Raw genomic sequence first — 27,993 nt, forward strand, 5'->3', positions numbered from 1 at the left:
AATGTTTTGATGACATGCCTTAGCAGAGCCTCTTCCTCAGGCCCAAATATTTGCATGGATTGCAGAAGCACTTGAGTCTGACTCCGAATCCATCGCCATGCTTGATGAGGACAACAGTCGAACAGAAGATCATGACTCAGAGGCTGATAACCTCTCTCCCACTTACAATACTGAGTCTGGCTTATATCTTGATTTACAAAATGCAAGTGGCCTTGATACTTCATTAGAAAGATCATTGTTCAGCCCTCCTTCAGAAGTTCAGAAGACTGCAGCTTAATTAATTAAGGAGGGGTTTCAGTAGGGACATGGAAATCCAAACACCCACCCATAAAAGAGTAAAGCTAATGGTATTAAAAACGACACTTATGGTTGCTCCCGCAAAAAAGGTCCAAAACCAAAGAGTAAATGTACTCCAGCTCATCCTTCGAGTACTCACAATTCATGACCGGTACTGCAACTAACTTCCAAGGGAAATACATTATTTCGACTTTCAAATTAAAAATATATAAAATTGTTTTAGTATTGAAAAGTTAAATTCAATTTAAAATTAAATATTTCATCATTTTAAAAACTCATAATTAGCATACTATTTAAAACAATAAAATTAAACGTTAATTTAAAAAATATATATTTTTCGGAGTTATCAGGGCCAGATGGGGTTCACCCAGAATTTGTTAGTTCATTCACAAATACATCACCTAGTCCCATTTTCTATATAGTGTTATGTTGACAGGAAGCACTGGAATGCATCATGTTACATGCTCACTTGATATGTGTGTACTCTATTTGTAAATACAAAATAAAAACATTAAAAAATAAGTTCTTTTAAACTAATATAAAACACATAACTTTTACTTAAATGTAATAAATATAATTCAATATAATATGTGTAGTGTTGGTGTTTTTTATCAACCATATTTATAAATTAAATTAACACATTTTAAATATTTAATAAGCATTTAATTTAATGATTTAATATATTGTAAAATTTTATTTTATTATTTCTAGGTTGGCTATGTCCTGCCTGGTAGTAGAGATCTCCACCTGCATGTGAAATGTTACAAGTAGCAACATTACACTCATAAATTCTGTCTTAGATGTCTCTACCCCCTGAGCAGAGCGGGTGAAGACATGCAAGTCCGCACCTGGAATGGTGAATAGCGAAAAAGTGTGGACTACACCTAAGTGCAAGAGTAAATCTGTACATGGGTAAATCCTCACATGTATGTTTACCTTTGGGAACAGTGCCCAACATTTTTAGTTCCAACTTTAAAATATTTCTCATCAGACCCAAACAAATGGTTTCACAGATCTCCAAACAGGATGCTCATGCCATACCGTGGTGGGTCAGACTGGAGAGTGTACAGGACAGGAGGCAGTGGGTCCCTTTATAGCTAGGCAGTGCCCACCTGCTCTTTCTTGCCCCTTTTGTTCTGGGAGGGCTAGCACAGCAGGCTAACAAACAGGTGAGTGAGACATTCAGCATCTCTCTTCTGCCCTTTTTGGGGTTTCTCCTTACAGGAGACTCCCAGCTCCACCCCACCTCTCTGGTCATACGTTTGACAAAGACCATGGCTGAACACGTCTGTGTGGAAACAGCAAAAGTGCAGAACTGTCCAGAACCGATCACATACAAGAACTTCTGGAATACACAGAGTCTGTCTGCAACTTGAGTATAAAGATGGAGCAGAAACATCCAGTCAGAGTGCCAAGATTCCTGACCAGCAGCCTGGGGTCTCACTCCACTGGAACAGGGAAAATCCTGGTCCATGACCTGATTGAGTCCAGACTGGAATCACGACCAGAAGCAGGGTGGGTTATGAGAAGACACCAGCCATAGTGCCTATTGCCCTTGCTCTAGACAAAGAGGAGAGGAGTCACCCAAAGCGGCCAATATGTGTGAGTCTGGGTCACTGTCAGGAGTTGCTAGCAGATGGAGATGGAGTGCTGCGATTCACAGGAAGGGTGTCTGCTCTTGTGCACCTATACAAGGCAGCACAAGAGCAATCTGCCAATAGAGTAGTTGGCCAACACAGTCTTGTATGGGAAGATCAGCAGCAGTATAGCGAGCTCGTTGATCCAGAACATGGAGCCAGCGAGAGGCTATTAGGTGTCTTTCTGCACAGGTATTTTCCCATGAGGTACGTGCCCAGGTGCACTCCTAAACGTACCTCATGGGAAAACTGCCAAACCATGCCTTCCCTGGTCTGGAAACAAGCTTCCTATGACTGGTTTCTGGCATTTCAGCCGTCTTCAGCCAGGCTTGCTTGAATCCAGTGGCAAAGTGAGCAAGGGACTCACGTCTGAGCATACCCTGCCAACTTATGGCGAACAAAGCGGTACAAAAGGGGGTGGTGATGGACGGAGCATCTGAACCAATCAAACACTCACACCCAATCAACAGATCTGGGTTTGATCCATCACCGTTCTTTAGCCCACTCTGCCACCCCAGTTCAGACATGGCCATATGCAAATCAGTCGCACCCTGTGCCTCATGGGAACAGTCCAGCCTAAAGATAAAGTAACTTTCATATGTTTTTTTGCTGATCCATTTGGGCACATCCTAACCTATTTACATATAAATAGATACATTGTTTTTATACCTTTACCTGAGATCTTTCCTTATTTATGTGTTTTATGTTCTTAACCTGTAATTAATAAAATCTAATTTGTTTTGTTAATGTGGCTTTTTTCTAATGCTGGTCAGGGAAAAACGTTATCCAGGGTGACCTCTACCAAGATGCCACTTCATATTGAAAAGTCACAGGGCACCAGAATGCTGGTCCATCTCCTCTGGACCTTTAGTGTCCTACGAGTATAAATAGATAGGAGAGTGTGATCCCACCCCCAGCTGTCTTTTTTCTATATTTATGAGGATAGACACACCCTTACTCCTCAGTAGCCACTTAAGAATGGCTATGAAGACTAAGGGGCTGATTTAAACCTTGGCCATATTTGGAGTACGCGGCTGACCCAGTGGTGATCTCTGTGTGTTCAGTGGAGCTACCACCGCGGTGCTTCCTGTGTAGGCACTGAATGTTTTGTGTGCGGCTACTGTATTTTAGGTAGCCCTGGGTGAACTTTAAATTATGCTGGCAAAATCTGCATAATTTTGGGTTACGCTTGTTGCAAAAGTTCCGAAATTGCACCATTAGTTCACTTGCAGAACTACGCAGTTTTTGTGATTTTTTCTTTTTTACATCAAATGGTGCAATTTGCTGCAAAATTTGCCACGACTGTGCAGAAACAACAGAATGATAGTGGCTGTTGTTTGCGATGCTTGTTTAAACACGTCCCTTTGCCTAAAAGTGACAAGAGGACACATTTTGCCCTAAACTGTAGCACGAAATGACAGATTTACATTTCCTGTAATTTCCTGTAGTTCTGTCATAATGCAGGGTAATTACGTAAAATCAAATTATGCGAATTTCACACACCCCTACTTTTAAGCTGGCCCACACCAAACATTTTTATTTTTGATAATCAAACTCCCAAAGTAGGACTCCGTGGGACCGTTGGAGTAGGTTTTCCAATTGGGTGCTGCTGTCGGAAAACTGACATTCTGCCTGACTCACAATAGAGCGGGCAGACCAATGATTTGGTGCAAAGGTCCATCAAAATAAATAGTTTAGCCATTAGTTACATATCTAGGTAGCTGTGGAAGATATAGACAAAGTTCTTCCCTTGCCCACGTTTTAAAATATTTTACAGAGTCCTCTGGTTCAAGATCCTCAGTAGGTGTCTTTAATTTAGCCATATAGCCCGCCATAGCGGGCCATACGGCTATTAAAGGCCCGCTCCAGCGTTAAAAGCCTGAGCCGAAGGCGAGGGCCTTTAACAAGGGAGCGGGACTTTAATAGCCGGTATAGCGCAGCTACGAAGGGCTATAAGGCTATTAGAACATTCTGCCCTTCTACCACTAGAGGGCAGAATGTTCTAACAATTAAAACAAAGGCTTCAGGGAGCGCGAGGGGATTGAAATTTGAGGATTGAAGCATTTGTTCACAACCACAGCTGTGAACAAAGAAACATTGGAATGTTGGAGCTCCGGACTTATACCAGCCATTATAAGCCCGGAGCTACTCCATTGTTTTTAATGGAGCTCCCACCATTCCGATGTTCTAATCCTTAATCAATTGCAACTAGACAAATAAAACAAATCCACCAAAGGTGGGGGAGCTGAAAATGTTCCTGCACTATGTATGTAGACACCTTTTTATTGTTCTGGTGGACAAGCCACAGCGAAGAGTGTGTCCACAAATGAAGGGCAGGCTGAGAGGATATGTTTTTAATTATAAACGTTGGTTGCCTGGAGGTTGGTGGGGTGGTGAAAAGTAGCAGGAATGGGTACAGGGAATGGAATTCTAAGGTCAAAAAATGACCAGGCACTATATCTTCCCTTACTGCCTGGCACACAGGACAGCTGTATGCTAAAGATTGCTCTAGATGTCAGTAACTGCTTTGTTCACATCTGTATCTTTCTTTCTGTTTACCTGCATGCTGCATCCCTCTGCATGGCTGATACTTTGCATTCTGCTTCTAGCCCAATGACACTGACGTAAGTAAACTTCAGTATCTTCTGCTGTGACCTAGACTGAGCAATGTCAACGCTATTTGCATACCATATGTTCTTTTACATAAAAGTGATAATGCCGGCATGCCTAGAGCCGTTCTGTCATTCACACTGAGACTAGTCTTTGAAACATAGAAACACACATTCAGACTTCCACTTTGGGACTTTTTTGAAATACAAAAAGCTTGGAGGATGGCCTTCAAAGCCAATGTCGTCAATCCACCAAACCTTTGGTACCTTCAGAAGAACCACCGTGATGGGCGTTCCTCTGAAGATACAGAGAATTATTTTAGCAGCTGTCCATCAGGGTGGCAGGTGTAATTTCCTCTACCACCCTGACAGGCGCCGGGTGACCCACCAAACCCTGAATCAGGCCCTTGTGGCCTGATTTGGACTTTGGCGGACCTGATTTACTCCATCATGGCAACAGTGTAAAGTACTACATCCCCATGACGAAGTACCCGCCCACCAAATTTTCAGATGTGTCCGCCAGCTGTGAGATTAGATGATTTACCACTCAGACGTGTCCTGCTAATCTTAGGCAGAAAAGGCAGCACTTCAGGCAGCAAATGCAACTTCTGAATGGGGGGGGTGTATGACAGCTTAAGACTGCTAGGTACACAGCACACATATATAGAATAAATACCATCATAATATTACGAGTGTTATAGTGTACGTACCCAGAACGGGTACCGATTTCAGACCGCTAGGGCTCAGTGGCACAGCTAGCCCATATGCCGCCTGCATTTGCCGCCCGCTGCAGCATGTAAGAGCAGTGGGGGGTGCTGGCAATTCCTGTGAGGTAAGGGGAGGAAACCACCGCCCCCAAAACTCGTGCCACCCCCTGTCCTCCCTTGCTACGCCACTGCTAGGGCCATAGTCAGGGCTCGAGTTGGGGGTACAAGCATGCACGCGGCGTCCCCCCACTCTTTTCTCAGGGTGGACGCCGTCCCCCCTGTCAAGAAGTTGGGCCCCACAGAAATATGCTGAAGGTGTCCCGATGTAATTTTCAGACACCGGACATGTTCAGCATGAGGTCATTTGCATATTGTCAGTCCCCCCACTTCTTTTTATAGGACTTGTGCCCTGGCTATAGTGTATATATACAGGTGGAGGCCAACTTAAGACTGCTACTGCCATAATGTACATATACAAAACAAATGCCAGAGTGTATTAACAAAGAATGAATGCCAACTGAAGACTGATGGGACCATAGGGTAACTGTATGGAACAGGATGCCATCCTAAAACCGCTAGAGTCACAGTGTACGAAAACAACACAGATCCCAACCAAAGACCACCAGGGCTATAGTGTACTTACACAGATTGTATGCCAACTTACAAATAATGTATAAATACAGACAGATGCCAACCTAAAACTGATAGGGTCATAGTTAACAGATACAGAACAGAATGCCACCCATAGAGCGTTCGCACAACAGTGTGCGAATACAGAATAGATGGCAACCAAAGACCACTAAGGCTATGGTGTATGCATGGGGAAACAGATGTCACCCTAAGTCTTCAAACTGCTGCTACACGCGGGCTCTCTCGCGCTCCCCCTTTTGTATGCCTCGGCCCCTTGCACTCGCCCTTATTTTCTCTTGTCTCTTCTTTTTATTTGCATCTACGTATCAGTCTTTCTATCTATTTATATGTCCCTAACTCTCTCTCTCTCTTTCTATTTAACTATTTATCTCTCTATCCATCTGTGTCTCCCTCTGTTGCCCAATCTCTTTAACCGGGGGTGGCTACTCTGATGAGGCAGAAGAACGTCGTCCCACTGCTCTCAGAGCAGGAGAAAGAGAAATAAAATGATAGTAACCTTGTGATTATCCTTTTATTTTTCACTACGGGGCTGGGACAGGGAGGGGCAGGGCTGGTGGCATGGGCAGGAGTAGTTTGCACACTCCAAGTGTGCATGACTGCTTGGCCGGCCTTCTCGGGGCAGCCAAACAGTCATGCGCACTGTGCATGAGCCCCACCGGGCTGTAATGCACAGCCTGGTGAGGAACATGCACAGGCTCCTTATCCCCGTCTGAGAACCGAACAACGGCGCTCCGACCAGTCACAATGCTGCATTGTAGCGTTGTGATTGGCTTAGCAGAGGGAGCCTGGGTGCTTCCTGTTTAACCGAAGCTGAGGAGAGACGGCGACGTCAGAAGGGACCGGAGCTGAGGAGAGATGGCGGCCAGCAAAAGGTAAGTGTTCTTTTCCCCCCTGGCCACCACCCCCCATTCCCTGCGAGCCGCCACTGTCTTTAACTCTTCCCCCTCCCTCTTTTCTTGCTGTTTCTTTGACTTTTTCTCTTAAGTGCTTCAACTCTGATGTAGTCCTGAGTAATTTACAATATTGTGTTATTTTGTTTACTATTTAGACAACATAGTAGCAAAATGTATTCCATTACATACCCCAAAATAATACAAACTATAACACAGAAACCACAAAAAACTTACATGAGTTTAACAAATGGGCTGTGCAAAGGAGACATGCTGAAAATTAAATTCACATGCTATGTTTATGAAATGTATATGAAAAATAACTATTGTAGTTGTGTCGAATCTTGCTACCCCTCCGATACTTATCTAGACCATCTCTAGTCCATTGGATAGTATATTAATTTCTTATGGGCTTTGACCTAAACGCTGCCTACATGACTAATTAGTCCAACATTGCACTCCACATCCCCCGCCATCCAATACAGTTCTGCACCATCTGTTCAGAAGCTCATAGCGACTGATGTCGTCCTAGGTGCCTGAAGCAAACATCAAACGCGCACTATAAGGCCTCGTCTTCCAGCTGCTGCGCTCACTTCCTTAAAGTCAATGCAGACTATTTTTAGATCTTTACTATAGACATCATTATCTGCCTGTAGGCAGACATATTCTTTCCAATACATAATAGGTGCTTAGATTGGGTTTTGGGTCAGAGTCTTGCTCATTATTGGATGGCTGGGTTGTCTGTCTCAATTGTCTGTTTCTAAGGCTGTCCTCTCTATTCCTATGTGGGTCCCACCCAGAAGCATTTCAGTCTCGCAGTGTTCTGATTGGATGAACTGTATCCTCAGCATACTTGAGGAAACTTTTTTTTTTATTTACAGGTTGCACTTCATGGGAATGTGTGTTTGTTTTTCTTTTAGCTTTTTTACGCTCAGATCCCCCACCAAGTCCCCCTTTGTGCTCGCTTTTCATTCACCATCGCTTCTCCTTCACTTCCCAATGCGGCCCCTCTGCTACCCATCACGCTTCCACCAACTTCCCATGTTCAAATTCTTTCAATCTAGGTCGATCGATATTGTTGGTTGCCTTCCTCTGCCTATTTGTCTTACCTTCTTTTGTTGGCATTAGGACTCTCTGCACTTTATCACTGCCAATCAGTGCTCAAGTGCATATGATCTCTCCCCTAAAACTGGTTATGTTTGGTTTCTCCATGATTGGCATATTTTATTTAATAGTAAGTTCCTAGTACAGTGCACTGTGTGTGCCCAGGGCCTGTAAGTCAAATGTTACTAGTTGGCCTGCTGCACTGATTGTGCCACTCACATGAGTAGCCCTTCAAACTTGTTCCAGGCCTTCCACTGCCAAGCCTGTGGGCGTACCTGTTGGCGTAGCTTTAAACTGCCATGTCAACCTGGTCAACCTTGCGTTGGAAGGCGCTGGATTGAGGATTAATATGTTTTTCTATTCCAACTCGAGCCCACGTAACAGTAGAGAAGGTGCTGGAATAGAAAATCACACTATTCCTTAACCTAGAGTGCCATCAAGCGCAAGTCATTGTAATGACTTGCCTTGTAATGGGTGCGTGGTCAAGGTAGGGCGGTGTAAACACCGCATTGTAAACGATGTTTCCCTCCCCTACTTGTGAGGACCAAACCTTCCGTTTTTTTGACATGTAAGGCACCCCCGAAGTTAGGCCCTAGGTAGCCTCATGGACAGGGTGCAATGTATTTAAAAGGTAGGACATGTACTTTTAAGTGTTGTATGTCCATTTCCTGACAAACCAGCTAGATTCGTTTTTCCATACAGTAAGACCTATCTTTTCCTTAGGGTATCATTGGAGCTGTCATGTAAATCTTTACAAGTGTACCTTCCAATTGGGAGCAGATTGAAAATTGGAGTTTGGTGTCTCTGGGCTCACAATTTAAAAACACACCTTTTAGTGAAGTTGATTTTTAAATTGCACGTCTGAAAATGCCGCTTTTAGAAAGTTGGCGTTTTCTTATTTTAACCATTTTAGCCTCTGCCTGTTCCTAGAATGCATGTCTGGGTCAGAGTGACAGCTTGGTTTTGTGAATTCACTCTAGGCAGTCATACACAAAGGAGCTGGGGTGTGCCCTGCCTATCCTAGTGGCCCATCACCAGGCTGATGGGCCTTCCTGAGCCAGTGTGATGGGAGGGGTTAACACTTTCACCTGAATAGGGCTGTGCCTGTCCCCACACAAAGAGCTGCATACCCCCCTATCAATCAAGCAATCAATCAATCAATCAGTAGTTGTTAAGCGCAGCTGGGATGGGGCGGGGGGTTTGCAGGTCCGACTGAGTGATGTGGTTCATTCGAAGAGCCCGGCCTTGAGATCCTTCCTGAATTGTGTCAGAGACGGGGATAGCCTGTGTTGGAGAGGCATGGCATTCCAGGATTTGGAGCGAGGTAGGAGAAGGATCTTTCTCCAGTTCTGGTCTTGCGGATCCGAGGGACGGTGGCGAGGGCCAGTTGGGCAGAGCTGAGGTTTCTGGTGGGTACATGGAATGAGAGGGGGTGGTTCTGGTTTGCTGGTCTGACGTCATGGAGGGCTTTGTAGGTGTGTGTGTGAGGAGATTGAAGTCTTTTGTTGACTGGCAGCCACTGGAGTTCTCGTAGGTGTTCAGTGATGTGGCTGTGGCAGAGGATGTTGAGGACCAGTCTGGCTGCAGTGTTCTGCAGGTTCTGAGGTTTCCTGAGGAGTTTCTAGGTGGCGCCTGCATACAGTGCGCTGCTGTAGTCGAGTCTGCTGTTGATGAGTGTGTGGGGGACTGTCTGCCTGGCCTCAGTAGGGATCCATCTTAAGATCTTCAGAGCAGGCGAAAAGTGTGGAAGCATGATGAGGTGACTGCTTTGATCTGGCAGTTTATGGTGAGTGAAGAGTTCAGTATGATGACGATGTTTCATGTGTGGTCAGTGGGTGTGGGGGGGTTCCTAGCTGGCGGGCCACCAAGAGTCTACCCAAGTTGAGGTGTTGGGCCCCTGAATGAGTACTTCGGTCCTGTCCGTGTTGAGCTTGAGGCATCTGTCTCTTATCCAGGTGGTGATGGCTTTCACCCCATTGTGAGATATTTTTTCTGGTGGTAGTGGGATCTTTGATGAGGGGCAGAATCAGTTGGGTGTCATCAGAGTAGGAAACCATGTTGAGTGCGTGGCTCCAGCCGATGGCTGCAAGCAGGGCCATGTAGATGTTGAAAAGCGTGGGGCTCAAGAAGGGGCCCTGAGGCACTCCACAGCTGATCTCTGTGTCTTCCGAGAGGAATAGGAAAAGTCTGACTTGCTGTGTTCTACCGGTGAGGAAGGAACTAATCAAGTCCAGGGCTTTGTCGTGGATGCCGGCGTCATAGAGTCTTGTTATTAGGGGGCGGTGAGAGACATATCGAAGGCGGCTGAGAGGTCGAGGAGGATGAGAGCTGCTGTTTCTCCCCGGTCGAGGAGGGAGCAGATGTCTTCGGTGGTGGAGAGGAGGGCGTTCTTGGTGCTGTGGTTGCTTCAGAAGCCAGATTGAGAGGACTCCAGGACGTGGTTGGCTTCGATGAACTCGGAGAGTTGGGCGTTGGTGGCCTTCTAAATAACCTTGGCTAGGAAGGGGAGCAGGGAGATGAGTCTGATGTTCTTGAGGTCTGTCGGGTCAGCGGATGGTTTCTTCAGCAGGGGGTTGATCTCAGCATGTTTCCAGTCGTCGGGGAAGGTGGCAGTCTCGATGGAGCAGTAGTAGTGTGTCTGGAGCCAGGGCCAGGAATGGCAAGATCCTGTGCACTACAAAGATCTTTCTTTAAAGTCTCTTTCTACTTCAAAGGCTAAAATGGGTATAAGTACTAGACCTTTGAACCCATACACTCGGAACACTTCTGGATTGAGGACAGTCTGCCAGGAAGAAGAGCTGTTGTGCTGCCAGGAGGCACTACCACTCTGCTGCTTACTTTGCTGTGTTGGCCTGCTGCTTCTGTCCTAGGAGTGAGAGGACTGGACTTTGCTGGCAATTATGCTGATTCGAGAGGCAGGAATATGAGTAGGAGCATAAAATATATACAAAACATAAATACATCAAATAAATTAAAAAACACTTGCCTGCTTGCGCAGACACTTCCTCCTTGCTCTGGTCCTCTTCTTTTCAAATGTCACGTCCAGGACCCCAGCTAACCTACTTAACCAATGCTGACGCTGCTCTCAGAATGAGAGAAGTGCCAGGATTGGAGGGAGCAGTGTCTTTGGGAGCTCCTGAGGACATTAGAGGCCTCTTCAGTCTCTCAAGACAGCTGTGTTGAGAGGTTTATAGTGCACATGTTAGGCTGGCCGTCAAAAGACGGCCGGCCAAAGGGACATGCGCACTATAAACTAGTGCACTGGCAGCCCACTGCTGCCAATCAGCAGTCCCCGCCCTTCCTAAGTCTGGACGGGTTGACAACAAATAAAATGGTATTAATGTATTAACTTCTTGGGGCATTTAAGTGGGGCGACACTCCTCCGCTCCAATGGAGGAGCCACCTATGCTTTGCTCTCTGCATCTCACTTTCTAAACTTTCTCCACGGGCTTGAGTTGAGCTTGCTTCCTGTTGGAAGTGTCAGGGCCTTCAAAGGCTTCACCTGCAGCACCTGGGCTCCTCTCCTGAGAGCCCTACTCTGCCAGGTGGTGCAAAATCCAGTTCTTGGGCCCTTGGAAGTGAGTTTGCTGTGCTAAAAAGAGAAGAAACCAACACATCATATTCAAGTATCACTTCGGAACCGGCGCTGTTCTTCAACACCACACTGCTGGCTGTACCGGAGCCATGGTCCCGGCTCAACGCAATGACCATGAATTACAACGCAAGTCCTAATGCCACCACAGCGCCTCCGAAGAAACACCACAGCGGGAGTCTCAAGTAACACATCACCGATGTCCGTGATGCTTGACTCCGCTGCAGCACCTGCGGCACAGTGGTGAGACACCGACACAAGCTAGATCCTCAGAGCTCCATCAACACCGCACTGCCATCAGAGCCAAAACATCGCTGCAAACCCGCATCACCTCCCCTGCGTCCTGCAACGTCCCCTGGGACTGGGGGCTCAACAAATCTGCGCCGCCTCTGGAAACCGATGCCTCACTTGCTTCTGTGACGCCACACCTCCATTTTGCAATGCATCGTCTCTGAGTGCCGACACACCAACGACCTGCATAGCAGAAAGGAACTGACGTTGCACCTACCTTCGCTACGTCTCACCTCCCCAGCGCCTTTCACCATCTTTGGTTCTCAACATTTCCAAGGTACTGTACTAGGGTCAGTGCAACTCCGTAGCCGACCGAAACTCCCATCGCGTTCGGCCTGAACTTGTGGATTCGAGCTATTGTTTTCTAAGTGCTATGACTACATTTAATATTAAAAAATGCATATCTTGACTTGTGTATGATGGATTTTTGTCATTTTGGTCTTGTGTTACTCAAATAAATATTGGCTTTTTTTCTAAAGTGGGGTGGAGTACTTTTGTGATGTTTTCACTGTGTTACTATGTGTGTGCACAAACACTTTACACATTGCCTCTGGGGATAAGCCTGACTGCTCTGTGCCAAGCTACCACGGGCGTGAGCACAGGCTATCTTTGGTGTGTAACTTACTTGCTCTGACTATGATTGTGGGCCCCTACTTGGACGGAGGCATACCTCTGCCAACTAAAGACCACATTTCTAATATATATATATTGATGGCTGTACATGCATGCAACAGGAAAAAAACATTGGTAAAGCTAATAGCCTGGCCTTTTAGCACCAAGTCTTAAAGGCTTTGTCCATACAAGTTAACTTTCCTGTGGACACCCTTAAACCAGTTCCTCTATCCTTTATGAGATAGCGAGGGTCACCTGTAACCACATTGCTTATCCATGGAAATATTTACAGTGCTTGCTTTACTAAGACAGGTCTATGAGTTGGATATGTCCGCATCAGTGCTTTCCACTTCTCTTTCTTTCAGTGCAGCGTTGTGGATGGAGCATGCCCATTGAGTTGCGAGGAAGAGGTAAGATCAGTCACGAGAAATTTGTGCATAAGGCAGGTTTACAAGGAAAAAGTAAAAGCGTAAGGCGGGGGACGTAATAAAAGAAGCCAACAAGAGGATGTCAAAGGAAGAATGTGGAGCAGGAAGGTGAGGAATCTGCTCCTTAAGGTCATATGTATGGGAGAAAATAGGGAGGGTAGGGAATTGTGCAGGAAGGTTTGAAATAACACAGAAAGTGGCAGCCACATAGCAGGGATGTTACAGAGTGTGCCAGTCATAAGACAAGGTAGCCGAAGGGTGGGACAGGTACAGCGGAAGGAGACGCACAGAGGGCATTATAACCGGAGGGCAACTAGTTAATACTGGATAAGGACTCTTTTGTAAGAAACTGCTCCCCACCCACTTATTATTGTCTATCAGTCACCCCAATCCTATAAATGCCTTCTCGTTGTCGCACCCTCCTGCTACTCCTGGCTGGTGGAGTTAATGCACCAGATGTAATGTCCTTCAGCATCTCCTTGTTTGTAGCAAGGATTAGCCACTTACATCCGGTGGGGCTCAAACACACCAACAGACGTTCTTCAGACAGGAGAGTTAATCCTCACTTTACTATTTACACCTGGTTATTTTACTCTTCTACCCTTTCAACTGGTTGGGAAGTGTCGTAGTACCTCTGGCAGTACTGCCTCCCCTCCCTTGTCCTCTTAGACCCCATGCACAAGTCTCACTCCAAGGAGAAGTTTAATATATCCGATTCTGTTATCTGTGCACCTGGTCAACTGTTTGGCCTAAGAAGGTTTGATTCTCAACACTCCCAGTGTTCTGTGGATGATCTTGGCACATCCTCCAATTTGGATTGAAGTTCTAAGTTATTTAATCAGACCCCTGGCCTTACTCCAAACTTTGGAATAGCGGTTGAGTGACCAGATCTGTGTGTTTAGACATGCACTTGAACCCAGGGAAAATAGGGACGTCCTTGCCTCCTGACCCCAGCAATGCTAGTTATTACTGCTGAGTGCTTTCATTTCCCAAGGTCTTGAGGGTAAGAATAGAAGAGGCCAAAAATATTAGATAGTGTAATGACCTCTGGTAAGTCAGACCCATTTCCAACTGGCCTGACTCTCTGTATTAAAGATATCATTCTTTTGATGACGTCTGAAAACTGTTTCATTTCATTTTGATAACTTTATTTCGGTCATAGACCATAAAAGTGCAAATAAAATACATACAGAGCACAACAATAAAATCCATAAATATAAACAGTTAAAAAAGAATTAAAAAGGTATTAAACAGTAAGTTATCAAAAAACAGAAATGGAAGGAATTGTATAGAAAAGGACAAAAAAAGGAATACAATTGATTCATGTTACTTCCATTTAGCCTTAAACAAAGCCTTTCCTTCTGCGCCACATACCGTGGAGGAAGCGGGAAACAGCAAAAACCACAAGGGGTGAGGTATCATAAGTTAAAACCCTACATGCTTGCACACATGGCCTAAGTCCCAAGTTTTTACATAGGGGGTCAGCCAGCAATTCCTTATTTTACTGTACGCCCGACAGAAGAACAAAACATGCACAACATCTTCTCGGGCACAGTTGCAGGCTGGGCAATTTCCCTCATCAGTGTTGGCCCATTTAGAAGTAAACGCTCTGATGGGCAGGGAGCCATGTCTCAGTTGAGTATATAGCTTCCTTGCAAGGGGAGGTTGCACTACATCTAAAAATTCCTCCCTCAGGGAATCAACTTTTACTAAAAGAAACTCAGCCGAGAGCTTGCACAGAGTTGACGAGGACTGTAATGCCTGAGTGTTTTAATTCCTCACGCAGGCCACCAACTCTGCCCTGGATATCCTCGGGCAGCTCAACTCGGGGGTCTCCCATAACTGGGGCAAGCCTACATAATAGATAAGGGCCTTAATGTGGGATAACCAGGGTTTTTGTTCTTTATCTGTCCCCCAAACCTCAAGAAATTCTGCTCTATAGGCAGAAAGCTCGGGTACAGACCAGAGCCTTCTCCAGTAGAGCAGAGGTCGTGCGGCTACTAATTCCTTAATTGATTCCAGACCCAGATCTAGTCGCAGGTGTGTGAGCGGAGTGCTTTGAGGTAGGCCCACCAGGTTTCTCATAAAGGACTGTTCGACCTTTAGGAGACTCTGTGTATTCTTGTGTCCCCAGAGATCTGCGCCATATACGGCTGCCGTTCTTGCCTGGAGTCTATAAATCTCAAGGGCGGGGGCGACAGGTTTGAATTCTGTAGTTTTATGGAATTTACCAATACCCCCTGTAGTCTGGGAGAGTCTCAGGGCCGATTTGGATATTTGGCGGCCCCAATCAAAGTCCTCTGTCAGCGTTACACCAAGGTAGACAAAGGTGTTCACCCGTTCGAGTGGGATACCATTAAGAACGGGGTTTGGGCGGGTGCGCCTCGGGGGATTGAAGATCATAAACTTCGTTTTTTCCAAGTTTATCTCCAATCCCCGCGAGGCACAAAAGATTACAAACCCGTCCAAAACCCTCTGGATGCCCGTTGACGTTCGGGAAAACAACAGGGTGTCATCCGCGAACATCAGACCCGTAACTAACCAGGGAGTGTCATTGTCCTTAACACCATTTAGGGCATCCACCAAGCCATTGATATAAAGGCTAAATAGTGTAGGGGCCAGGACGCACCCCTGACAAACACCCCTAGTCACTGGGAAACGGTCCGAGAGGTCCCCGTTTCTTCCACACCTGACCTGGGCGTAATTCCCTGCATGGAATCTAATCAAAACGTCAAGGAGATAGGACGGTAGGCCCAGGTCTTTCAGCACCCTCCACAAACTATCCCTGGGCACGAGATCAAATGCGTGCCCAGGGAATGTTTTGATTCCTCCTAAAGATGAATCTTTATCACAGCCCGATGCACAGTCATGCATGATCGCGATATCCAACTCCACGCAAAACCAAGGTTGATAGAGCTGCAAACTCAATGGATACTGACCTTGAGGATAAACTTGGAACCTACACCTGTATTCAGTGTCATAATGACTGAGAGGGTGGAGACTTTAGAAATCCTCCCTCCTTCTAAGTCTGCACCCTTAGGCCGTTTTCTTGGGATTTCCTTCCACATTAGTGGAGTCATCACTTGGCGTGGAATCCTCTCTCAATGAACAGCGCATCATGGCGTTGGATCTAACTCATTCCACGCCTTTTATGCTAATCCTTAGAAGCCAAATGTAAGACTCTCTAAAGTGATCCCTATGTTGTTGAAGACAATCTTCCAATTCAGTCTGCTGTTTTTGAATTATTATCATCATTACTCAAAGGTGTACATCCTTTATCGTAAGTCCTATTAGTTTGTGAGAGTGAGTCTGTGTTGTCTTATTATACACACCAAGATTATCTCTACAGTTGATCTCCATATAATGGTTAAAACATTTGCAGTGGATAAGTAAGGGTGTTACTAACTTTGAATAACTATATAAGAACAGAAGAAAACGTTACAATTTTCACGACAACTCCCTGCACTTTCTAATTTGCAACGGGAAACTTTGCACAATGTCCATGCAAGTCATTCATAATAAAACTCTTTTCCATAAGGGCTCCTCCACATCGACATGGCTGGTTAGTCAGCAGCATTTTAGCGGAAAAATCTTTCCTTTTACAGACGTTGAAAGAGGTGAGGGCCCAGCCAAATACAGACATGAGTAACCCAGCGTGTAGCGCTTCTTACACTTTTGACAGTCCCCAGATTCTCTACAGTGAGTTTTGCTGTTCTCTAGTTCTCATCACAGGCCCCAGAACTCTGGAAAAGTCTGTCAGACACATGACCACCTGAGGTTCTGAAAAGGGCTGTCAGATGCACCTTTACAACCCGATGACATAGGAAAGAATACCCAGGTCAGCTGATCTTGCGCATCAGCACCATGAAGCAGCTTCGACCTTTACAAGGTCCTACATAAAATCCAACAAGCATAAGCAAATGACCACTGGTTTAAATAATTGATCCTTTGTCCTTAGTTATTATCCATCTTTGATCTGGCGCACTCGATGAAGTCTGTTATACATATTTTATTAATATGTTGCAGCTTGCATACTCTTAGAGGAGTTTGAGTGTTGGCCATATGGCATGGCAATACTCCTGACTGCCCTGGGCACCAAAAGCAGTGAGGCTCCATTGACCCTTAAACGAACTGATGTGGTCCATTCACTAGGCAGGTGGGAGGCAAATATGTCACTTGGCTGAGGGGACTCAAAATTCTAACCTCAGTTCAGAGGAGGGGTCGAGCTCTATAAAAGATCTTCTAACATGTCATCTTTATATATTCTATCTCCAGGGCCTGAACTGCTACCTCATCGACAATAATGGATTCATCCTCATTTCCAAAGACAAGAAAAAGGTGAGCAAAGCTGAGGAAACAGGGACAGGAAGCGGTTTTGTGAGCATGGGTGGAAAAAAGAGCCAGTGAACCAGTAACTCAGGGGCATATTATCAATGACCGGTGTTAAAATTATCTCCGGAAACTGCTGATAAAACGGCGATAATGGGCTTGATAATACCCCCTTGTTAATTCCCACAGAAGCCCATGTTCTGGTGTTAACATGGGCTTCTATGGGATTTAACAAGGGCGTATTATCAAGCCCATTATCGCCGTTTTATCGGCAGTTTCCTGCCGATAAAACGGCGATAATTTTAACACCGGTCCTTGATAATATGCCCCTCAGTGCTTCCTCTGCAAAGGACCTGAAAGTCCATTCCTGACCAGCCCACTTCAAGTTTCACCTTTCTAAGATATATAAATGATTACTATTGAGTTGTGTGATTTTAACGACTGATATTTACAGAACTGCAAAATATGTGCTAGCAAACATTACTGTTATTAATATTGTATAATTGTAGGAAGGGAGAGGGACAGAGGCAGAACAATAAGGAAGCAAGAGATGAAAGGATGAAATGCCTTCTTTCTTATAGCACACCGGGAATAGATAGGTTGACTTCTGGCATCCCCGTCCAACGGCAATCCCGGATTTGTACATGTTTTTATTTGCATTTGGTTTGTATGGAGATAATGGTCACCCTCAACACGTTTGACATTGGGTTTTCTCTACTTGAGCTGTTCTTTCAATCAGACCAATGGCTTAGGTCAGGTTCCATCAGGAGGATCTTGGTTCTCCCCCACAATAAGTTTGCAATATATTCTTCGGGATTACTAACACTTATTGGGATCACTTGTTCTTCGTTCCTCAGGGTAAGTCAACAGAGATGGAAGCCACCAAAATTATGTGCCCCTGCATCTACCTCGAAGACATTACGCAGTATTGAATTTGTAAATTAATCTACACCATCGACACTTCGTAGAAGTAGTACAAAGAGAGTGGGGTTGAGTCAGGCCAATTTTGCAATTGGCTTTTATGGGTTATTCATGGTTTGCCATTGACTTGGATGGGCTGTTTGTGAATGACATGGTGTTATGCGGATGGTTACAAGGTCCCCTTTTTGTTACCTTTTATGATGGTGGGTGAGTTGTCTACCTGTTGGACTGCAGAAATCAGAGTCAGTGTGCATTCTCAGATGCATTTACTGCCTTAATTGCATTTTAATTGCTGGTTTATGGCTTTTTGGGTCAGTTGCATTTCCTGTTTGATACCGGAAGTCAACCTGATTTTCACTAAACACCCTTGAAAGTTCATTTGTTTTACTTTCCTGTAATAACATGTTGTTGGAGTTACACCTTTTTTGTTCACAAAGTGAAGATGTGCCCGCACATAACCCTGCTTACAGCAGAACCAAAAATACTGATCTATTGTCCAAATTATCTATGTTGCAACATTTTGCTCTCTTACTTTTACTTACAAAACTTACAATACAAACTTCATCTTCTGTCTCCTTTTCATAACACTCTTCCTTGAGGGTACAAGTTAACTCTTCTAATGCATGATGGGAGCTCAATTGCTTCTTTTTATTTTTTGAAATATGTCTTTATTGTATTTTTCATATCTAAAAATTTGTAAGCAAATAACTGTTACTGTTCTGGCAGAGGACACATCCCGGCCAGCACTGGCACACAAATACATAGATCGAAATGCATTCAGTAGCCCAGCTCTTCATCTACTCAGTGGTGTCTAAGTGCCGCAATGGGAATGCCCAACAGGGACCCAGTTCACAATGGGAATCGGTAAGTGCATCTTGGCATTTCAAACGCAACTCAATATTAACATAGCTGTAACTCTGACCGATGGGGCGACACCCCTATGTGAAGAGGATCTTCATTCAGCAATATGAGTACCTAAGAGAGGGCAGGGGAGGCAGGGCACACAAATGGGTCATTGAAAGCTTGGTGCCTATTTCCAACCTACAGAGGGCCTGGATTGTCAGGGTCGCCCAATGTGTTCCTCAGTTTAGCCACATATGTGTCCCACAGATTGGCAGCACCAGCACCCCCCTGTGTAGATCTTGGGACATAGGGTCAGCTTCTGCCACCACCCACGTATGTACTGCTCTGATCCATATCAACCCCAGGGGCGGCTCGGCTGCCTTGCAGGCCATCGCTATTTGACATTCCAAGAGTATCATATCTAGGGCTACAAACTTCATGTAGTGTCTTGTGCATTTGGTTCTCCTTGTGACTCCCAGAAGACACAACAAGAGGTCAGTGGCCAGCCAGGCATCAATCACTTCCCATTCATCCTCCATCACTCTTACCCACATCTGTGCCAGCTCCAGGCACTCGCATACCATATGGAGAATTGTTGCATCCAGATGCCTGCACTGTTGGCACTCCAAGGACGAACGTAGGAACATCTTGTGCTTCTAGCGGGCATTATTGGAGACACGCTTTACATACTCAAGCACCAGCTCCCTTTGTTGAAAGGTCCACTCCTAGGCAAACCTCCCATTTGGGCTTACTTCGCTGTGATTGACTTTTATCCTTAGCCAACAGTGCTCCATATAACATTGGGATTGCCTGTCTCCCCGCTCCCATGGGTAAGGATGCGCCGGAGCCCCTCGTGCAGTATTAGTTCTCTTGCCCCAAGTGTCCCGCACCGCTGTCACAAATGCATAATGCACCAGGAAAAGGCCTGTCCCTAAGTCATGTGTGGACTGCATATCCAGGGAGAGCCATAAAGTCCCTTCAGCGTCAAGATCTACAACCCAGCTGACCCCAGCCTCCTGCCAGGAGATCAGGTTGAAAATATCCAGCACAGCCCTCACCTTCGGCACACTCCAAATCATCAGCTGTGGTGCTTATGGCACTGGACGGTGTCAGGTTGAATGTATCTGTTCCAGTAGAGCTTAGCCATCCGCACCAGCCTACTCAGTCCTCTCAGGGAACCATTCAATCAATCAATCAGGGGTTTGTTAAAGCGCGACTACTCACCCGTAAGGGTCTCAAGGCGCTAGGGGTGGGGGGGGTGCAGGTTCCATTCCATCAAGGAGGGGGTCTGTCGAAGAGCCAGGTTTTGAGGTTTCTTGCGAAGATGGGGAGCGATGTTGTCTGTCTGAGGTGGAGCGGAAGGGCGTTCCATGCTTTGGCAGCGAGGAAGGAGAAGGAGCGGCCTCCCGATCTGGTCTTTCTGGTGCGGGGGACCACGGCGTAGGAGAGCTGGGCTGATCGTAGGGTCCTTTGGGGTGCGTGGAATTTGAGTCGGCTGTTCAGGTATGCTGGTCCGGTGCCGTGGAGGGCCTTGTGTGCGTGGGTGAGCATCTTAAAGGTGATTCTCGCCTCGACGGGGAGCCAGTGGAGTGTGCGCAGGTGCTGGGAGATGTGGCAGTGTTTTGGCAGGTTGAGGACCAGTCTTGCGGCGGCGTTCTGGATGTTCTGTAGCTTGCGGATGAGGTTTTTGTTTATTCTGGCGTAGAGTGCGTTGCCGTAGTCGAGTCTGCTGGTGACCAGGGCGTGAGTGACTGTCTTTCGGTGTTCGAGGGGGATCCATTTGAAGGTATTACGAAGGAGTCGGAGGGTGTGGAAGCAGGAAGATGAGACAGAGTTGATCTGGTGGTCCATTTTGAGCTCAGAGTCCAGGATGATTCCCAGGTTGCGTGCGTGGTCTGTGGAGGTTGGCGGGTTTCCGAGGGCGCTGGCCCACCAGGTGTCGCTCCAGGCGTCGGGGTTTGGGCCCATGATGAGTACTTCTGTTTTGTTGGTGTTTAGTTGTAGGCAGCTGTTTTTCATCCATTTGGCGACGGCTTCCATGCCTTCTCGAAACCACCTCTGCCCATCAGCCAATCTAGTGCCCTGGTAGGATATAGCTCATCCCAGATCACCATACCCTCAGGCATACTATTATTGGCCATCCATCACATTGGCCACTGGAGCTGTGCAGTAACATTATAAAGCTCGAGGTCTGGGACCCCCAGGCCTCCCGCCTCAGGAGCGTGGCAATTGACACCCTCCGTCGACTCCCAACCCAAACCAGCTCCGATATCAGACTCCACAACTCCATAAAGAAGAAACGAGGAGGCACCGCGAAGAAGTACAAAAAGAGAGCAAGGACTAAGGCACCCGGCCCATGAGAGAGAGTGGGAGGGCTTTGAAAAAGGTCAGAGACTGGCGCACCACAATCAACACTCTTCACAAGATACCATCAAATAGTTCCCTGTCTGAGTGGTATATACTGACCCTTAGGTAGCAGAAAGTTTCCAGAAAACCAGGGCAAACGTTCGGCCTGTAGCTCCTCTCTGTGTGCCTGTTCCAGTCTCCTCGGAAGGTACAAGAAAGGCTTCCCCCAGTTAATCTTAAGGTCAGTCATTTCCCCAAAGCGCTCCAGAAGTTGAGTAGTGACAGTAGGGCCCGACGACAATCCCAAATATATATATATAAGAGTGTCATCGGCATACAGAGATAATATATGCCAGTCCAGCCACACCCTCGTCCAGGCCACGGCCCTCAAGAGGCAGGCCATGAGCTCCATTGTCCGAGCAAAACTTATGGGTGATGAGAAATAACCCTAACGGTTGGACTGGCCGATTGTGAATTTGCCTGAGATTTGGTGACCTGTTTTTATTCTAGAATATGGGGCGGTGTACAATAATTTGATCAAATCAAGGAACTTGGGACCCATCCACAGGGTCTCCAACACAAGCAACAGGTAGGACCACCCCCAGGGTACCAAACGCCTTCTAAGTGTCCGAGGACACTGCAATAGCAAGTCAATAGCCCCCTCCAGGACTCCCACTGTGTGGCTTAGTCTGCGAGCACTGTAAAAGGTTGCTCTGTGTGGAATAAAGTCATTTGATCAGAGTATACCAACGTTTGCAGCACAGGCAATAACTTGTTGGCTAGGACCTCACTCAAGCTTTTGTAGTCGATATTAAGCATTGACAATGGGTGGTAGGAGCTCACCTCTAAGGGGGACTCTACCAGCTTTTGGTAGTACAAGGATGAGAGCCTCACAGAGGGAAGCCAGCAGGATTCCCTCTTGGTGCATCTCACTGTCCAGCTCAAGCAACTTGGGAGCAAAAGTCGCACTATACGTGGCATAGTATTCCACAGAGAACCGATCGGTGGCCTTCACCTTGTTGGGGTCCACCTGACGGATAGCTGCCCTCAGCTTCTACAGCTGTAGGGGCTCCGCAAGCTCCAGTGCCTGTAATGGAGTCACCTGCGGGAGGGCGGCCGATCTCACATATGGCCAGACCCAGTCCTGGTCTAGATCCGGGGCGTGAGGGGGATGGGGGGGTGAATACATTGCTTCATAGTAGTCCATGAATACCGCATTGATATCCGCTTCAGTATTCACTGTGAGACCTCCAACATTGTGAATTGCCCCAATCGTGGTCCAGAGGATCTCAGATTTTAACAACCAGGCAAAGACATGTCCTGGTTTGTCGCCCTCGGCGTGTTGCTGGTTGAGGTGTGCTGTGTAGTCTATTTTGTTAAGCCAGTGCAATATCTCTGCATACAACCTTCGGAGCCTCCACCTTCCAAACTGCTTCCCTTTCAGCCACCCGCAGCTGCTCCTCCAGCGTCGACCGGTCATGGAATAGTGATGTCCTGGCTCCCCACGTGGTCCTAATGTGATGACCCTTCATGACCACCTTCAAAGTGTCCCACTCTGTCCCCTTTTCTATCCACTGATCCCTCATTGTCCTCAAAATATTGCATGTTTGAACCAATGGTCTCACGGAAACCTGTATCCAGGAGGGCCACTGGTCGCAATTTTCACGTTGGGATCAGGGTGCGGATTCCGCCCCCCACCACCACAGTGGGCTGAGATCAGATAATGTACACCCTAGGTATTCCGAATTGACCACCTTGGGCCAGAACTCGGACATCCCAAAAATATATTCTAGCCAAGTATGAACCTGGTGCCTGGAGCACTGATGGAAATTCAGAGTCCTCTGGGTGACCCAGCTGAAAGCGCCTTGTCACTCTTCGGCCCTGTGTCCCCAGGACGGAAGACATTGACTGACCCGCCTCCATACTATGAATGCAAATAGAATCCCCCCCAGATCCCTGAAGCCTGGGGGTCCTGGAGAAGCGTTGGGACAATGCATCAAAGAACTACCCCAGAAGCATATTTAGGGCATAAACCACCACTATTGACAGGGGCCAGCCATCAAGTGCAACTTCTAACAGCACAAACCTCATTACTGTGGTTATGCACGAAGGACACTCCCGGAGCTATCGAAATTAGAACCCCCATACATATTCCGAGTCTACCAACCCGTAAACCTTGCCACTCCAACGCTTGGTTACCTTCGCCAGCTCTTCCCCTGTGAGGTGGGACTCTTATATGCATGCTATGTATATGTGTCGCCATCTGAGAAATGTGTATACCCTATGACGTTGCACCGGCGTTACCATTCCACTGATATTCCAGTCAATATGTTATACATACCAGCCATTGCAATGTGCGGAGGTCAATAGGTGTGTCTCCCATGTGCACAGTTGTGGCACCTTAACTCCGTCCCCCCACACCTTCCAGTGTCGCCCCCTCCCCACATCAAACCATAATCATAAAACAGTAACAGAACCGTAACTCCCACACCATTGACTTGAATGCAAATGTGCATTGTGCAGTTAATCCCCCACACAATACAAAACAGTGTCCGTACAGTAAGTCTACTTGGGAGCAGATAAGTCACCAGTTTGGTACCTCTGACCCTGTTGTCAAGCAGGTGCACCCTAGCATGCTGATCACCCAGGGCTGTCCGGGACTCTTCTTGGACCTCTCTCAAGGCCAGGACAATGAGCCCACCAAGACTCAACACCGTAAGGAAAAACTACTGCTCTGTCATCTGCCCCTTCGGCAATGCCTCTGGGGGGGCTGGGGTTTTCCTCCTCCGGGGCCTCCACACCGGGAGCCCCACCACCGATTCCTGGTCTGTCTAGGGTGCCAGGACCTCATACATGTTGTAGCCAGGTAGGGAGAGCTCCTCCATTACTTGCGCTTGTGTTCTTTGGCTGCCAGTTCTGCTTTTGGGCGGGACATGGTCTGTGCGGCCGGCAATGAGGCCTGTTTTTGCTCCAGCTCCCTAGGTCACCTCCGTCTCTGCCAGGCGGATCCTGTAATCCTTTGGACCCCACCCTCTTCCAGGCATCCTCCGGCGTGTGTATTACAATGTAATAGGTCTCGCAACTGCGAGTTTTAGAGCTATTGGTATTGTAAATGGTAATGCCTTTTGAAAAATTAACAGGTATTGTAATTTATATTAGTAATTTTCCACCAGTACCATAACTACCACTATTATTATTACTATCACCACAGAGTAGTAATAGTAATAAATGTAGTGGTGGTTATAGTGCTTGTGGTGGTTGTAGCTGTGGTGGTAGTGGTGGTGGTATTGGTACTGGTGGTGTTAGTGGTGGTGGTACTGGTGGTCTAAGTGGATTTCATTTCATTACTTATGCTACTGCTGGAATCTTTTTTTACAAAAACTAACAAACATTATCTTTTGCAACGCCAATAGCTCAAACTTTTAGTAATGCCAGCCCTATTACATTGCAAATGCTTGTTTTATGTTGCAGGCATGAGGTGCATCATCTACTTCCCAAAATACATTCTTAGATTTGTAGACACTCGTCACAGTCCTATGGTCGGAGGCATTTGTTCAGCCAGTGTAAGGCTAATAGCTCACACCACTTTGCATTTTGGTACTTGAAGTTTTAAATTACAATAAATGTAGTAGACCTCAGGCAGGAGACTTGAGTTACCAGTAACTGTGGAAAGAGCAATAACTTTAGAAACTGGTGCTTTTTTTCACCTTTTACATTGTGTGAAGGTTACAACTGTTTTATTGCGTTCGAATGGGCACAATGGGGCTTATTTACAAGTTCTCTAGCTCTAAAGGAGCTCTGCTGACCTGGTTCTGTGGCTCTAGAGGGTCTCTGCTGACCTGGTTCTCCGGCTCTACAACAGCTCTGCTGACCTAGTTCTCTGTCTCTAGAGCAGCTCTACTGACCTGGTTCTCTGGCTCTACAACGGCTCTGCTGACCTGGTTCTCTGGCTCTAAAGCAGCTCTGCTGACCTGGTTCTCTGGCTCTAGAGCATCTCTACTGACCTGGTTCTCTGGGTCTAAAGCTGCTCTGCTAACCTGGTTCTCTGGGTCTAAAGCTGCTCTGCTGACCTGGTTCTTTGGCTCTAAAGCTGCTCTGCTGACCTGGTTCTTTGGCTCTAAAGCAGCTCTGCTGACCTGGTTCTCTGGCTCTACAGGAGCTCTGCTGACCTGGTTCTCTGGCTCTACAGCAGCTCGGCTGATCTGGTTCTCTGGCTCTACAGCCGCTCTGCTGACCTGGTTCTCTGGCTCTAAAGCGGCTCTGCTGACCTGGTTCTCTCCCTCTAAAGCAGCTCTGCGGACCTGGATTCTCTGGCTCTACAGCAGCTCTGGTGACCTTGTTCTCTGGCTATAGAGCAACTCTGCTGACTTGGTTCTTAGGCTCTAGAGCAGCTCTGCTGACCTAGTGCTCTGAAAGAAGGGTGGGGTTTGTAATAAATAGGACTGCATTGCAAGAGCCCCCTTTTTCTAAATGCTGGACGATGCCCCTGGTAATTCTGGTGGCTATAAACAGACTGTGTTTTTGAAAGTGCCGAGGAGATCTTTGTGAGGAAGTAGAAGTAGGCAGAGCGCGCGCTTATGTTTTAGCAGAGCTCGTGCATATGTTTTCTCCTGCATGCGGAGAGAGGGAGCAGAACGCATGCATATGTGGTTTGGTATGCGTGCGGAGAGAGGAAGCAACCGAGCAGAGCCATACGCGTGAACATCTTATTAAAGCCGTACGCGCACAACTGCTGTATCTTCAGCTAAGCTGTTAGAAAGACATACACGTGCACATGTCCTGTCTTGAAAGCGTGCACATATCCTGTCCCCCTTTGCCACCAAACCGACAACAATAGATTTCTCTAAGGCGTGCAGGGCATGCGCTGTGTCGCTAGGCGAGACCTAGAAATGGGAGACCTCTGAGTTCACCACCCGGGGCCTAGCTAGGAAGAGCAGCGCATATGGCAGCCCCTGTGCCTTGACCGCCCCAAAGATATTGCGTTTTCTCTGGACCTCAGCCGTGTAGTCTGGATAACAGTAGCAGCTGGTGTCAGGGAAAAGTAGTGTCGCAGCGTGGGCCAATAATACATTTAAAAAACAAATGACAGAAAAAGAACTTACCTGCAGCTCGGCACTCTTCTGCTGTGCACAGGCTGAGGCTCCCAGACTACCCTACGGCCAATTCAGATGCTGCTTTCATGCTGGTAATATCCATGAGAGCAGCATCAAGATTGGGTGGAGCAGGCTGTTTTTTTGCTCCATCGGGACATGCAGCCTGTGTCTGCTTGTTCTCCACCCAGCAACGCAGCTGAGTTGGAGAGATGTCAGTGCGCATGTCGGTTTTGCCATCCTAAGACGGCTAGCATAACCAACATGTGCACTGACAGCAGTGCCCACCACTCCTCCACCATTTTCCGTATGGCTCTGCGCCCAAGACTTGGCTCCTGATGAAAAATAAAATGATAATAAAACAGTTATTATCATTTTATTTTTCGTTTGCCTCTGCTGGCAGGGATCGACGCTCCTCCATCATAACGGTGGAGTTGCCGCTGCTGCATACGCTCTGATGAGGTTCTGTTGCATTTCTAGGGCCCCATGGCCCATCATGGGCCAGGCCCTGCCCACTGACTGCAGCGCCATCACCTCTGGGGCTGAACAGCAGGCAACACTTGTCGCTCAGGAGCACCCTAGGGGACTCCCTTTAGTTGTTTTGGGCTTCAGCTGGAAAGATATCCGCAGGATTATTTCGGGCCTGGCAGGAGCCTCAGGCAAGTGCAACCTTGTTAGATGTGTGCAGGCCAAAGGTTTAATCACGGCGGACACTGCTCCATCTCTGCGTTAATGAACTCCTCCGAGCGAGTAAGGGCGTCGGAGGCAGACCTGTATGTCCACCCACTTGATTCAGATGAGTGGAATTAGGGGTCAGTTATCACTGCCTGTCAATGCCAGGAAAACCGAAGGTAAGGGGCAATGAAAATGCTTACTTCGCCATGGGAGAGGACTTTCACGGCGAGGAGAGCATTGTCTTTTTGAAAAGAAAAAAAGAAAACTGTTTGGTGCACGGCTCCGTCATGTTGACTGAGCAGCTTACCAAACAGGCAAATACATTGACAAGAACTGCCATGACGACCGTTCTTGGCACTGCTTTATAAATGAACGTCAAGCTGGAAGTCATTTATTAATCTTGTGGGCAGTCCCTCCAGTAGGGCGATGGAGTAACTTACTCCGTCACCATGGTGGAACAAAGGCCATCTGCTGGGAATTAAATGGGACCGTTAGTCTTGAGCCCCTGAAGATTAAATCATTGGTTTTAAAAATACCATTTTGTACAATCGAATAAAGTCGAATTTCTGCCACAATTTGGATTTCCAACCCTTCCTGGACAGTTCTGGTGTTACCCAGAGGTGTATCTAGTACATCAGTGTTTTCAGAAGGACCACTGCATCTATCTTGCTTAGCGCTAAATCAAATCGTATTGGTGGCAAGCCAAGCAGTGACCTGATGAATTTCTCTTCAATCATAGTTAGGGAAAACACATTGGCACAACCCCAAACCTCTGCTTCATAGGTAACCCTGGCCAAAGTAGTGCCCCTATAGACTTCAAGAGCTGGGGCACCACTCCACTAGAAGTGGCCTTAAATATTTGAACTACCGCCGCTGATCTCAGCTGTAGCTCTACTTTTTCTACTTGGGGAGCCTAGGACAAATTGTCAACAATTTAAACACCCAGGTAATCAAAATCTTTTTATTGTTCC

At 46.9% G+C, this 27,993-nt stretch overlaps 1 protein-coding gene across 1 annotated transcript in view; it reads left to right on the forward strand.

Moving 5' to 3' along the window:
• CACNA2D4 (calcium voltage-gated channel auxiliary subunit alpha2delta 4) overlaps positions 1–27,993 on the forward strand; it is a 924,019-nt gene that overhangs the window by 799,499 nt on the left and 96,527 nt on the right. Inside the window, exons 28-29 of the mRNA XM_078673672.1 lie at positions 12,756–12,800; positions 17,094–17,156. Coding sequence (XP_078529798.1) covers positions 12,756–12,800; positions 17,094–17,156 — 108 coding nt within the window. The remainder of the gene's footprint in view (positions 1–12,755; positions 12,801–17,093; positions 17,157–27,993) is intronic.

The sequence above is a fragment of the Lissotriton helveticus genome, chromosome 1_1 (assembly GCF_964261635.1).
Source record: "Lissotriton helveticus chromosome 1_1, aLisHel1.1, whole genome shotgun sequence".
In the NCBI taxonomy this organism is placed as follows: Eukaryota; Metazoa; Chordata; class Amphibia; order Caudata; family Salamandridae; genus Lissotriton; species Lissotriton helveticus.